The 12,169-nt window shown below is 34.7% G+C and overlaps 1 protein-coding gene across 2 annotated transcripts; it reads left to right on the top strand.

Annotated features, from left to right (window-relative positions):
• The first annotated feature begins 5,428 nt into the window (after positions 1 to 5,428).
• On the top strand, positions 5,429 to 11,329 carry RIN1 (P-loop containing nucleoside triphosphate hydrolases superfamily protein). 2 transcript variants are annotated; one of them, XR_005485325.2, is made up of 14 exons: positions 5,516 to 5,936; positions 6,290 to 6,415; positions 6,835 to 7,023; positions 7,135 to 7,266; positions 7,370 to 7,519; positions 7,678 to 7,833; positions 8,522 to 8,656; positions 9,065 to 9,130; positions 9,213 to 9,319; positions 9,699 to 9,798; positions 9,898 to 9,989; positions 10,333 to 10,402; positions 10,529 to 10,743; positions 11,066 to 11,329. XR_005485325.2 is itself a non-coding variant. In XM_039047179.2 (13 exons), the coding sequence occupies exons 2-13, from the start codon at positions 6,326 to 6,328 to the stop codon at positions 10,616 to 10,618; spliced, it is 1,377 nt and encodes a 458-aa protein (XP_038903107.1). In that variant the 5' UTR covers positions 5,429 to 5,936; positions 6,290 to 6,325; the 3' UTR covers positions 10,619 to 10,938. The 2 variants fall into 2 exon arrangements, 1 of the variants encoding a protein (XP_038903107.1); XM_039047179.2 differs by lacking the exon at positions 11,066 to 11,329 and having other exon boundaries at positions 5,429 to 5,936; positions 10,529 to 10,938.
• The last annotated feature ends 840 nt before the right edge of the window (positions 11,330 to 12,169 follow it).

The raw sequence follows: 12,169 nt of genomic DNA, 5'->3' as shown, positions 1-12,169 counted from the left end.
TTTGTTTTTTGCTCAGTTGTGTTTTATTTGCTTTACCATAAACCAATAAACATAAAATCCCTGGTTATTTGTATGTAACTCAAACATGTATGTGGTGACATACAAGTGGATCATGTCTTGAGTGATAACCAAAATAGTCTGTAGTATATGGATATAGGAGGGAAGCCTTATCCTGGTAACACTACAGATGCGGCCCGCTTTCTGGAATGGTCACAAGTGTTGTGACTTGTCACAGATGGTCTGATCCTGATCATTCGTGTTGAGGACATGCGAGCGGGGGCGTCCTATACAAAGATTTTGTATAAGACTTGACCACGAAGTATTAATGTCTCGTTATATAACACCGTTTATGATAGAGACTTCACTTTACTAGGATGACCATAGATAACATGACCTCAATCCTGAGTGAGTTGGGAACTCCTGCCATTAAAGGCGGTCCTTTGATTTGTATGGGTGCAAGTGGCCAGGTCGCCGATTCAAACCTACCATTTTGGGGATTCGTCTAATTTGGAAGCTGGGAACTCAGCTACACAAGATGGAATTCACTTCTTCCTCGAGGTAGAGGTAAGTAGATAGATAACTCCCTTAAGGACTGATTCTAGGGCTTGAACAATGTGGCGCCACACACCTTCTCTTGGCCCGAGAGGTGTTTACACATAGTTGGACTATGTTGTATTGTTCATTAGAGGAATCAATGGTACTTAAGGAATGAGATGTAACTATAGAGGCAAAACGGTAAATTAGCCTAACTGTACTTACGAGCATCTGTGAAGTGTTATCGTACTCATGATTCGTTATCTCCAATGGACACATAAATATATATGTGGTAAGAAGAGTTCAGCTGTTGGTCTTAAGTGGAATGCCTGACAGTTAACGGATGGTAGATCTCATGGCTAAAAAGTTTAGTCAGCTATTCACGGACCGTTGGAGCTTCGAGCCACAGGTCTATTAGGTCCCCTGGGTAGCTTGGATAAAGTTGAGAATCAGTATTTGGGTTAATTTGAAATGTTCGAATTGACAAGAAGAAGTTCGATTATATATGATATAATTGGACTGGTTAATTATATATGATATAATTGGCTAAATGTATGAGATATATTATTTTGGAGGAAATTAGATATAAATATGATTTATATCAAGTAGATGATAAATTATTATAGTAGATATGTGATAACAAATTATAAGGTAAGAATATAATATGATTATATTTATTAATTATTTAATTGGTTAATTATATAATAATTGGCCTAAAATTTCTCTCGGACGTGCGTTAGTGGGAGCAGCCGCTTCGGTTATAGTAACCAAAGAATAAAATGAAAATTAGTTTCATTTTACAAAGGTTCGGAAAAATTGGCATCGATGTGAAAACATAAACGATTGCATAGTTGAGAGCTTATACGATAGTTGCTCAACGCCTAAATGATCGCATACCTCGCGCCTAAATGACCGTTTAGCTTTCCTAAACGATCGCATAGTGTGTCGTGTTTTCTAAACGATCGTCCACCTTTTATTAAACGTTCACTTAGTAAAACCTACACGATCGTGTAACTTCTTCTAAATGATAAGCATTTAGCTATACGATAGCTTCCTTTTCTCTCCCACTTGCTTATCGTCTACACGATTAGTCTTTCTCCAACCTCTACCAAACTCACCAAAGACTACACTTTGGATTCTCACTCCGAGAATACCAAGGGCTCCATTTTGGTCGTCCCCGCTGCATTCACTTGTTCGTGATTGATCGTGCTGCTGCTGCCGACGCATTTGCTGGACGATAGAGTACGGGTGGAGGTTCTTTCGCTGCCTCTGAGTTCCAAAGCTTGAAGAGCATCTTCAACTGGTATGAGAACTCTTTCCCTTCATATTTTTATTATTTGAAGCATGCCTTTAATTAGTGTAATTTACATAACTATATGTTAAAATGTATGTGCTATATTTCGGTCATAATGAAATTGGAAAGATCTGAATGCACTCATGGATGCTCTTCGTTAAGAGTTCCTTAGTGGCGCCATGGATGGATGATGGAGAAGTCTCTCTTGAGCTCTATCTCCAGCGAAACTGTGGTTGTCACTCGGAAGGGGCTGTGGAGGTGAAGAATCCTCAAAGAGTGTCTTGTTCATGCTCTCATCTTTGATCACAAGGATCTGCCTTAAGGCAGAAACTCGGATGGTTTGAAGTGAAGATCCAATACTCTATTTATAGAGCTCAAACGTCGACAACATTGATGATTGCGTTCTGACTCACTACTACTCTTGTCACGGTATGGGAAATGTCAATATCATCTTATCTTGTTGATACTCCAAGGTATGCGTTCATGTTGGTTTCTCCTGAAGTGTCAATGTATTTCTCCCACTTGGCGATCAATCTTCCATCACGATTATCACTCTGTGGATGCAACATTCCATGCGACGAACTAGTCTTTATGAAACTCAATGCATGCGATTATTCTTGCGGCAGTCTGAGACCGACGCATGCGGTCAATTCCTGCAATAGCTACAAAAATGGACGCTTTGATGCATAATAACACATGATATAAGGTTAGTGAGGATTTCTGGTGCTGGTCGACGCAAGCTCATTTTTCATATGAATTCTTGGTATTATTAACGTATATTCTGCTTATTAGCCCTCATAATTCTAAGTAAAAAGCTACAATAGCTTGTATTTTTAAAAGCTATCAAGGTACTAATATAAATATGATTTATATTAAATGCCATAAAAAGAGAAAAATGACTATAGTTTATGTATTGTATATAATGCAATATTAAAACTATAAGTTTTGTATTTATTTATAATTTATTAATTATATGATAATTAAATTTCTTTTTCTCTAATAACCACCCTTAGTGGGTGGTTATACGGTTTTATGAAAAATGAGTGGAATAAAAGAAGAAAATTTGTTTTTCTAATGGATTATACGAAATGAGTTGTCAGACTAACTATCGAGTAAAAAGAGTTTTACTACACGATGGTTTTAGAGAGCCTAATTGACCGAGTATCGAGTCTATGCGATAAACCTCGTCTTCTACACGACAGATTTATTCCTTACCTGATCACTTTTCTCCTTCACTTCAATCCTTCCCTCAATCCAAAATAAGCTAGAGCCCACAACTCCTGGATTCTCACACAGAGAATACCAAGGTAATCTTGTGGTTGTGTCCAATTTTTTGAAGATCGAGTTTATACTTGTTGCTGGTGTTCGAGAGAGTTCGTCTCGTTGCATTTGTGATTGATTGAGGGATATTCTTGAAGAAGTGTTCTTCAATGGTATTGTCTCTCAACCTTTGTATTTATTTCAAGAAGCATGTTGTAATTTATGTTTCAATGCATAATCTATTTAGTATGATTGTGATGTATGTATTCTTTCACGGTGGAGTTTGGACGATCCGCTTCCGCTCATAAGTTATTTGTAATTAAAGTTCCTTCAAAGTATATGGACAAGGTTAAGTACCTTATCCTGGGGACACAATGGATGTGCCCCACTTTGTATATTGATATAAACGATGTGATCCCAAAATCGTTCATGGGGAGACATGCGAGTGGGAGTATCCTATGCAAAAGACATTTGGATAAGACTAGACCACGAAATAGTCACTTTTCTTTATAACGACCGTTTACTGTTAAAACTGACTATTTCAATTCGATATCCTAAGGTAACTCGATCTTAATCCCGAGCTAACTATGAATTCCTGTTTATTCAGAATTATCCATTAATTTGCATAGGTGAGAGTGATTCAACATCACTGTTCAATAAGCCTCCCATTTTAAGAGTAAGACCAGATAAATAGTTGGGGACATAGTCCTGCAAGATGTAATTCACTCATGCCCGCCTTAGAGTCGGTAGATAAGTTATTCCCTTAAGTACTAACTCCTGGTCTTGAATAAAGGGGCCCTGCCCTCTCGTGCAGAGAGGGACTCAGTTTATTGGTTGGACCGTAAACCAATTGTTCAATAGAGGATCAGTGAGGATTTAAGGAACAAGATGTATTACATGAGTAAAACGATAATTTTGACTTAGTTGTAGATACAAACAACTTGTGAAGGATCGATTTACTGATTATGGTTAAATCAAGTGGATAGAAATATATATACTGTGAGAAGAGTGAAACTACTGAGCTATGGTGGTGTGTATCGGTAGTTAACAAATAGTGATTAATTTGGTTTAAAGAGTCTAACCAAATTATCTCAAATCATCGAAGCTCATGATCGTAGGTTCATTAGGTCTCTCTATTAGCTCGTAAAAGGATTAAACCTTAGAATAACACGTTGAGAGAATTTGGGATGTTTCAAACTCGGTTAACAAAAATTTCAAAATATGAATTGTAAACATTAGAACACTCACACCTCGCGACCAAACCATAACAACATTTCTTGGACACAAAATTTTCGACCCCATTACCAAAAGTCTTGGTTGCCTTGGAGAAGGATGCAGGGATTGAAATCCATGTCCTATAAACTATAGATATGTAATGTGTTTTTTAATTAAGGTTTCAAAGTGTTTTTGCATATTAATTTGTGAGATTTTCAAATGATGATGATTAGAATGAAAGATGAATTGATCATTTGAAGTATTTGTATATCTATGGGGAAGTTATTGCAAAAAGACTTTAGAGTTTAGTATAGGGAGTATTTGTGTGGTTTAAGGGACAGTTTTTAGTACATAATATTTTTCATTTGCATGATTTGATGAAGTTTTTAGCTATTACACTGTACTTGTGTGAGATTGAAATTGTTTTTAGAATAAAGCTTGTGACAAAATATGATGAAAATTTCAACTAATACAAGGTATTAGTCATACTAATGAAGATTGAATATTGAGAGTATGTATGACAACATATTTAAAATTTTTAACTCTTTATGAGTAGAAGGTATTTGTTGGACTTATATGAGATTGACTTCATTCAATAGCCATTTTGAATACATGTATTTATTTATCTGTGCCTAAATTTTGAGTTAAACTATAATTCAATATATTTTATGATTAACATTAATTTTGTACATAAAAGATTTTCAACCATTAATTTCTAATTATCATTTTTGGATTTTGTAGATTACTTTTGTTTAAATGATATTATTTTTAGATATTGTTTTTTAAGAATTAAAGTTGGTTTTGATATATTTTATTTTTTTATTTGCTTCACAATACTTATATTCAGAATTCAAATTTACGAGAGATTTTGGATGATTTAGTTTATTAGATCCTATTTTAAATTAGATTTTTTTTTTCAATACACCATATTTATAGGGATTTGGTTGTAGGGTATTTTTGTCCACTCCTAAATTTTAAATAGTATCAAAATTAGTTGGTTGGCCATTTTCATAAAGAAAGATCCATTTGGTCATTTTTCTAAAACCTCATTTTATTTTGGTAATTTATCAAGTTGTTTGTTTATTTCTCGTTCTTGTAATGAGGTAGTCCATTCCTTAGCTAGATGGGCTTCTACTAATGGTGTAGAATCGGATGGTTAATGGACCGATACGATACCTTTGTAGTTAAGGCCTAATGTTGAGCTTAATGCTCGTTTTTCTAATCCGCTAAGCGTTGTTTCTTATTAACGAGGAAAAGAAAAGAAAAAAATTATTTCTAAAAAAAGAAAAGAAAAAAAAAAGGAAAAAAACATATTTTCTCTTTCCCTTTCATCTTTTCCTCTCCTCCGTAGCAGCAAGCATCATCTCAGCAGCTTTCTCTTTCTTCTAAAACCCTATTTCACTTACGTTCCCTCCCATTACCGGCCACTGCACCCCGTCCCGCCGGTTGCCGCATTCCCATCATCCCCGTTGCAGTCCGAGCGGCTGCCGCAGCCTCAACCTTACGACGAGCTCGCCGCCGCTCCCTCTCACACTCTCTCGCCTATCCGAGCAAGCAGAGTTACTTATCTCTGTTTTTTCTTTCTTCTTCTCAGAAACAGAAACCGTGGTTCATCCCCTTACCCACGCCATTGGTGAGACCCCTCATTTTTCAGAACCCTAAGGTTTTGATTTTTGTTTTTTGTTTTGTTTTGGTCTGTTCCGTCGATTCATGTTGATTAATTCTGTTCACCCACAAAGAAGAAAGTCAAGAGAAGCTTTTATTTATTTATTTATTTCTTCATCATCCAATGTTCTACCAATTTAAATGAAAACATAAAACTAAATGAATACATCACAAATAAAAAAAAGTTTGTATCAATAAATTACAAGAAACCAACAAAAAAAAATCACTATATTTAAAGAAAAATGAGTTTAAGAAGATGAAGGAAGCAAAAAAGAACTTGTCAACATGGTTATCTCAGATATCAAATATCCTCTTTTACAGGCACGTTAGATTTTGAGCATCAGAGATTCCACCCAGATGGACAAGGTGAAGATAGAAGAGGTGCAATCAACCTCTAAGAAGCAACGGGTAGCCACTCACACTCACATTAAAGGCCTTGGTCTTGAGGTATTTTGCTCTTACTTTGCTCTGTATGGTAAATGACCATTCTTATTTGATCTAAAATTACTTCGAAACCAATAAAAATTATTATAATTCCAACTACCAACTTCAACACTTAGCTACAAAACATACTTAGGTCATATATTCCAAATGATTCATTGATGTAAATTCTAAACTTATTTAAGTTACTCCTAAGCTTAAACAAGAGGAAAAGGAACAAGGGCTTACAAGTCTTTCCTCCCTCCATGATTTAGCTTGTGTATGATATACTGCATATACTTTCCGCTCTCGTTGTCCTTTATTAAAAATTCTGCCTTCTTTCATTCCTTCTGTTGTTTTAATCTCTTTTGGAGCAAGCTTGGTTGTTTCCCCCTTCTCTGTGCTTCAAATCTCATCTCTAGCTCTCTCTTAATATTCCACCTTAGGCCTCAGGAAAGGCAATGCCACTAGCTTCAGGTTTTGTGGGTCAATCAGAAGCCAGAGAAGCAGCAGGGCTAGTTGTTGATATGATACGTCAGAAGAAAATGGCTGGCCGAGCACTTCTTCTAGCTGGACCTCCTGGTACTGGAAAGACTGCGCTTGCACTTGGAATTTCACAGGAGCTAGGAAGCAAGGTCCTTCTAATTCCTCTTCCATCCCCACTTCTAGAAAGATTCCAAGAATTATTTCAGTGTTGGCTTATAACCTGCTTTAAGAAAATATGCTTACTTTATTATCATGCACAGGTGCCCTTTTGTCCAATGGTTGGGTCTGAAGTATACTCATCCGAAGTGAAGAAAACTGAGGTTTTGATGGAAAATTTCCGACGATCTATTGGTCTACGTATCAAGGAAAATAAAGAGGTCTATGAGGGAGAGGTAACTGCCTAGTACCTACAGCATATGAATCTTTAAATGTTGTGGATAGCTACTACAAACTTTTTCATTGTCTAGTGGTGTTGATATGATGTATCTTTCCCAGGTGACTGAACTTTCACCAGAAGAAACAGAGAGCGTGACTGGTGGCTATGGCAAAAGCATAAGCCATGTTATTATTGGTTTGAAAACTATTAAAGGAACAAAGCAACTAAAATTGGACCCGACCATCTATGATGCCTTAATTAAAGAGAAGGTGACATTTTCTAACGTGTATCATTTCTTTAAAATCTTCGATCATCTCTTTTTCCATTTTACCGATGACCAGTCTTGGTTATAATGAAGCATCTTGAAGCAAAGTAATTTTCAGGTTTGATCTTATTGTAACGGTGAGTGAATTTGCACATTCTGCAGGTAGCTGTTGGTGATGTTATATATATAGAAGCAAATAGTGGAGCTGTAAAAAGGGTGGGTAGAAGTGATGCTTTTGCTACGGAGTTTGATCTTGAAGCTGAAGAATATGTTCCACTTCCTAAAGGGGAGGTCCACAAAAGGAAAGAAATAGTCCAGGTTGTCTCCCTGTGAAGTACCGTTATTGTGTTCCATTTCCTCTTATAATTTTTTGCAGTCCTGAATCTTTAGTTTGCTAGCTTAAGAGAAAAGGGTATGCTTTCTTTAATATAAATTCTGGCGTTCTTATTTTAACATATATAGTTAGTTTTATCAATATTCATGAAAACTATTAAGTTGTAGCATGCACATTTAAAACAGCACGTAGAATGTAGGTTTTTGTATCAGAACTTTGTCCAATACAGGTTGACTGTAAACTGTTTTGTGTTGGTTAGTTATTTATTTGTTATGATTTTGCGAAATCTCATTTGTTTGATGATATTGTTTTGAGTGTTGACTTTGTATGTATGCCCTTAACTGACTCACGCTACTTCAATTTGTACTAAGCTGCAAGAAGCTTATGCACTAGAATGCCATGTTTCATTAAGAGCTCTGTGGGTAGCATGTCTCATACAAGTGATTGGAATGTGCATCCATTGTATGTGTTTTTAATAGCAGGATCATTTTGTATCTTTCTGGCTTAACATTCTGATATTTGGGGATCTGTAGTGTTAAAACTTTAGTCATTCTGATTTGCAAGCAATGTTATTGCCTACTCTTTTTCATGATTCTTGACACCTTTTGCATTTATTGATACAGCTGATAGTCCTTGTTTTAATTTATTGGATTTTCGGTTTGTACCTGACAGGATGTGACTCTACATGATCTAGATGCTGCCAATGCACGGCCTCAAGGTGGACAGGATATACTATCTCTAATGGGTCAGATGATGAAGCCAAGGAAAACGGAAATCACAGACAAGTTGCGGCAAGAAATAAATAAGGTATCTCTTTCTGTTTGAAAGGATTTTCTTTTCAGTTACATACATTCTTGGTGTTTTCCTAAATCGTGGACGGTATTGTCATATTTGATTGGGTATGTGAGTTCTTAGTTGTTTTGATTTATTTTTGTTTTGCACGTTCTTAAAAGTAACCTGAGACCTTTATTGTTGCCAAATTTCATATTCTACACAAGGACATACTAACCAAACTGTTCCAACTTTCATGATATTTTCAATAGTACTGGAGGGTTTGCTTCGTTCTATGCTCCATTTTTTCTCAATAAAAGTTGTCTTTAAGAAAAAAAAGAAAAAAAGTACTAAAATACCGGAGGGTTTTTTTCCTATTTCAGCAAGGTATTTTTAAACACAAGAAATGTAAGTATAATTCTTTGGGGTTTATTTAAATGACAGGTGGTTAACCGATATATCGATGAAGGTATAGCAGAGCTAGTCCCTGGAGTTCTATTCATTGATGAGGTTATTTCTTCACTTTCAGCTCTTTCAACATTCTCCGTACTCAAAACTTTTAGCTTGTTTATGAAGTCAGTCAAATTTGCAGGTGCATATGCTGGATATGGAGTGCTTTTCGTATTTGAATCGAGCTTTAGAGAGCTCACTGTCCCCAATAGTGATCTTTGCAACAAATAGAGGAATCTGCAATGTGCGGTAGGAAGTCGTCCTACCTCTAGTTGATTGTCTTTCAAGTTGCTCATTCTTGCACCTTTATCATGCTATGAAATGTTTCCTCCATCTTTATGCATGGAATTCATATTCAACGTTTCAGTGGTTGATTCTTTTTCCTAATTATTGATAGATACTTCTGTAAACTTTCATCATTGCTAAATCCTACTTGAATAATGATTTGAAATATTTTTTATTTTGAACAAATAAAATAACTATCTGAAATAAAGTTGGAGACTTTTAAAAAACATCTTTCAGCGAGTTGAAATTGGATGCAGTTGTTATTTTAAACGAAAACATGACATCTTTGCACCCATAAAAAAATTATTGCTGAACAAATGATTTTTTTCTCTCTTTTTTTCAGAGGGACGGATATGAATAGTCCTCATGGAATACCTGTTGATTTGTTGGACCGACTGGTGATCATCCGAACTCAAACTTATGGCCCTGCCGAGATGATTCAGGTCAGTTTGCACTCTTTTGTGAAGGAAATTTAAAATCTTATGCTATGTATGAAGGTGGCAAACCACTGACGATGCTATCACTACTGATGCTTTGTGAAGATATTAGCCATTCGGGCACAGGTCGAAGAGTTGGTTGTAGATGAAGAAAGTTTAGCTTTCCTTGGGGAGATGGGCCAGAGAACATCGTTAAGGTACCATAACGTTAGATTTATGTGTTTGTTGGAATGCTTTTAAAGTAAGTAGTTTTGACAGAGGTTATTTGATTATAAGCGTTTTGAGTAAAAAGTGCTTAATAACATCCTTGCAAGTGCTTCCTTGAAGTTTGCATAGGTCAAAAGGACTCTACAACACTTTATTGATTGTTTGTGTTCGTTTTTATTTTTTTCACCTGAAAGCATTTATAAAGTTCTGAAAATAATGACTTTGAGTGGGAACTAAGTAATTTTGAGCACCACAATAGTGCTTAGGATAATGCTAAAATCAGTTGCAAACATATAACCCTATTAAGGCTGAAATCTTTTGGTTGGTCTGTAGACATGCGGTTCAATTGCTGTCGCCTGCTAGTGTTGTGGCGAAAATGAATGGTCGAGACAGCATATGCAAGGTATTTATAAAGTTTGACAGATTCTCGGATCTTAGTTGGATGTGATATTAATGGCATGTTCGGATTGATGCCCTAAACTAGAGCTCCAATTATAGACTCTAAAATTTGATTGCTTCTCATCCACAGGGAGATCTCGAAGAAGTTTGTGCTCTCTATCTGGATGCCAAGTCTTCGGCAAGGCTTCTTCAAGAGCAGCAAGAAAAATATATTTCTTGATTTGTTTTTTCCAAATGCTTCTCCGTTTTTAACCATTTCCCACCAAGAGACATTTATCTCAAGAGGAAATTTTTCTTTTATCTCGCAGTGTAAAGATGGAGAAGAGGGATAGGGAATATTCAGTGGTAAACTTCTGTTATCCAGTAATCTTAGTTGTAAAATTTTGACTACGAGAGATGTATGGATTACATGGTAATTTAATGTCTATAGTGAGTAAACATTCTATAGGAATGTAGATACACATTCTCTCATATTGATTCGATGTTGTATAAACATCAATCTACCGCCAGAAATGAAAATTTGGGTTCATGTTTTGCTTATGTTAGCAGTTCCATTTCATAAATAGCAAGCTCAAAAGATTAGAGTTGGTAATTAGTATAATCTACTATTATTTAGTAACCAGAAACATAAACATGAGTTTAATAACATTTTTTTTTTCAAATGTAGGAAGCCCAAATGATTGTCTTGTGAGACTAGTGAGAGGTGGACACTCACTAATATAGGAATGAAGAAAGATAATTGTATTCATTTAGGTGAATCAAGGATTGGGAATGAAAATTTTCATTGCCTTTGATTTTTATTTTTACCAAAATGTAGGAATGAATCAATTTAATTTACTGCCAGGTCGAGAATCTCTATCCCATAAAGTGATAATCTTGTTTCTCTTCAAAATTCTTATCAATTCATTTTTTATTTCGTGGATCGACAAAATATATCTGATTTATCAATCCATAAATATAAATAAGTAAAATATCTTAATTTTTTTTTTCTATATTCATAAAATTGCAACAAAATCATCCTAATGATGATGTAATGTACACATTTTTATTTATTACAAACTTTTTGTTAGTTACATTAGATAACCTATCAATTTATAATCTCTCTCTTAATTACACCACTTACTAAATTTAATAATCGGAACTTTGTATTTTGTATAAAAAAAATGTCTATGCCAACAAGAGTGTAGTTCAATTAGCATAATGTTTATATTATCAACCTCGTGGTTTGAGGTTCGATTCTCCCACCTTACACTTTAATTACATCTCTTAAAAAAAAAAGTCCATAAAATTTAAAAAATATTCTTAACCTTTTAAAAAGAGTTCAAAAATACCTTTGTTGTTAATATTTTACTTAAAAATATGCAAAAAATACTTATTATATGAACAGAAATCATTAATATCTCGTTGCAAAAATAACTCTATTTCTTAAAAAAAAAAAAGTTGAGAAAAAAGCTCATAACGTTTGTATAGGGATCAATTTGCTTGAAATTTTTGAGTTTGAAAAGGATTCATTTTAAAACAAAAATATATAGACATCCTCATTTTTTTTATATAGATAATCTCATTTTTTATATACTCTTATTATTAGTATATGAACAAAAATCATTAATACATCGTTGCAAAAATAACTATATAGATATCCTTCTTTTTTCTTTTTTTTTTTTTTCCCATATTGATATGCTCATTTTTCTCTTGTTTGGTCAATTCTTACACCAATTTTCTCATTAATCAAAATAAAAACTAAAACTTTTAGTTAAAACATACAATCTCA

The sequence above is a fragment of the Benincasa hispida genome, chromosome 11 (genome assembly GCF_027475165.1).
Source record: "Benincasa hispida cultivar pf3 chromosome 11, pf3_genome.v1.1, whole genome shotgun sequence".
Taxonomy (NCBI): domain Eukaryota; kingdom Viridiplantae; phylum Streptophyta; class Magnoliopsida; order Cucurbitales; family Cucurbitaceae; genus Benincasa; species Benincasa hispida.
The sequence above is the reverse complement of the archived record's forward strand: the minus strand, read 5'-3'. Positions and strand labels throughout refer to the sequence as shown.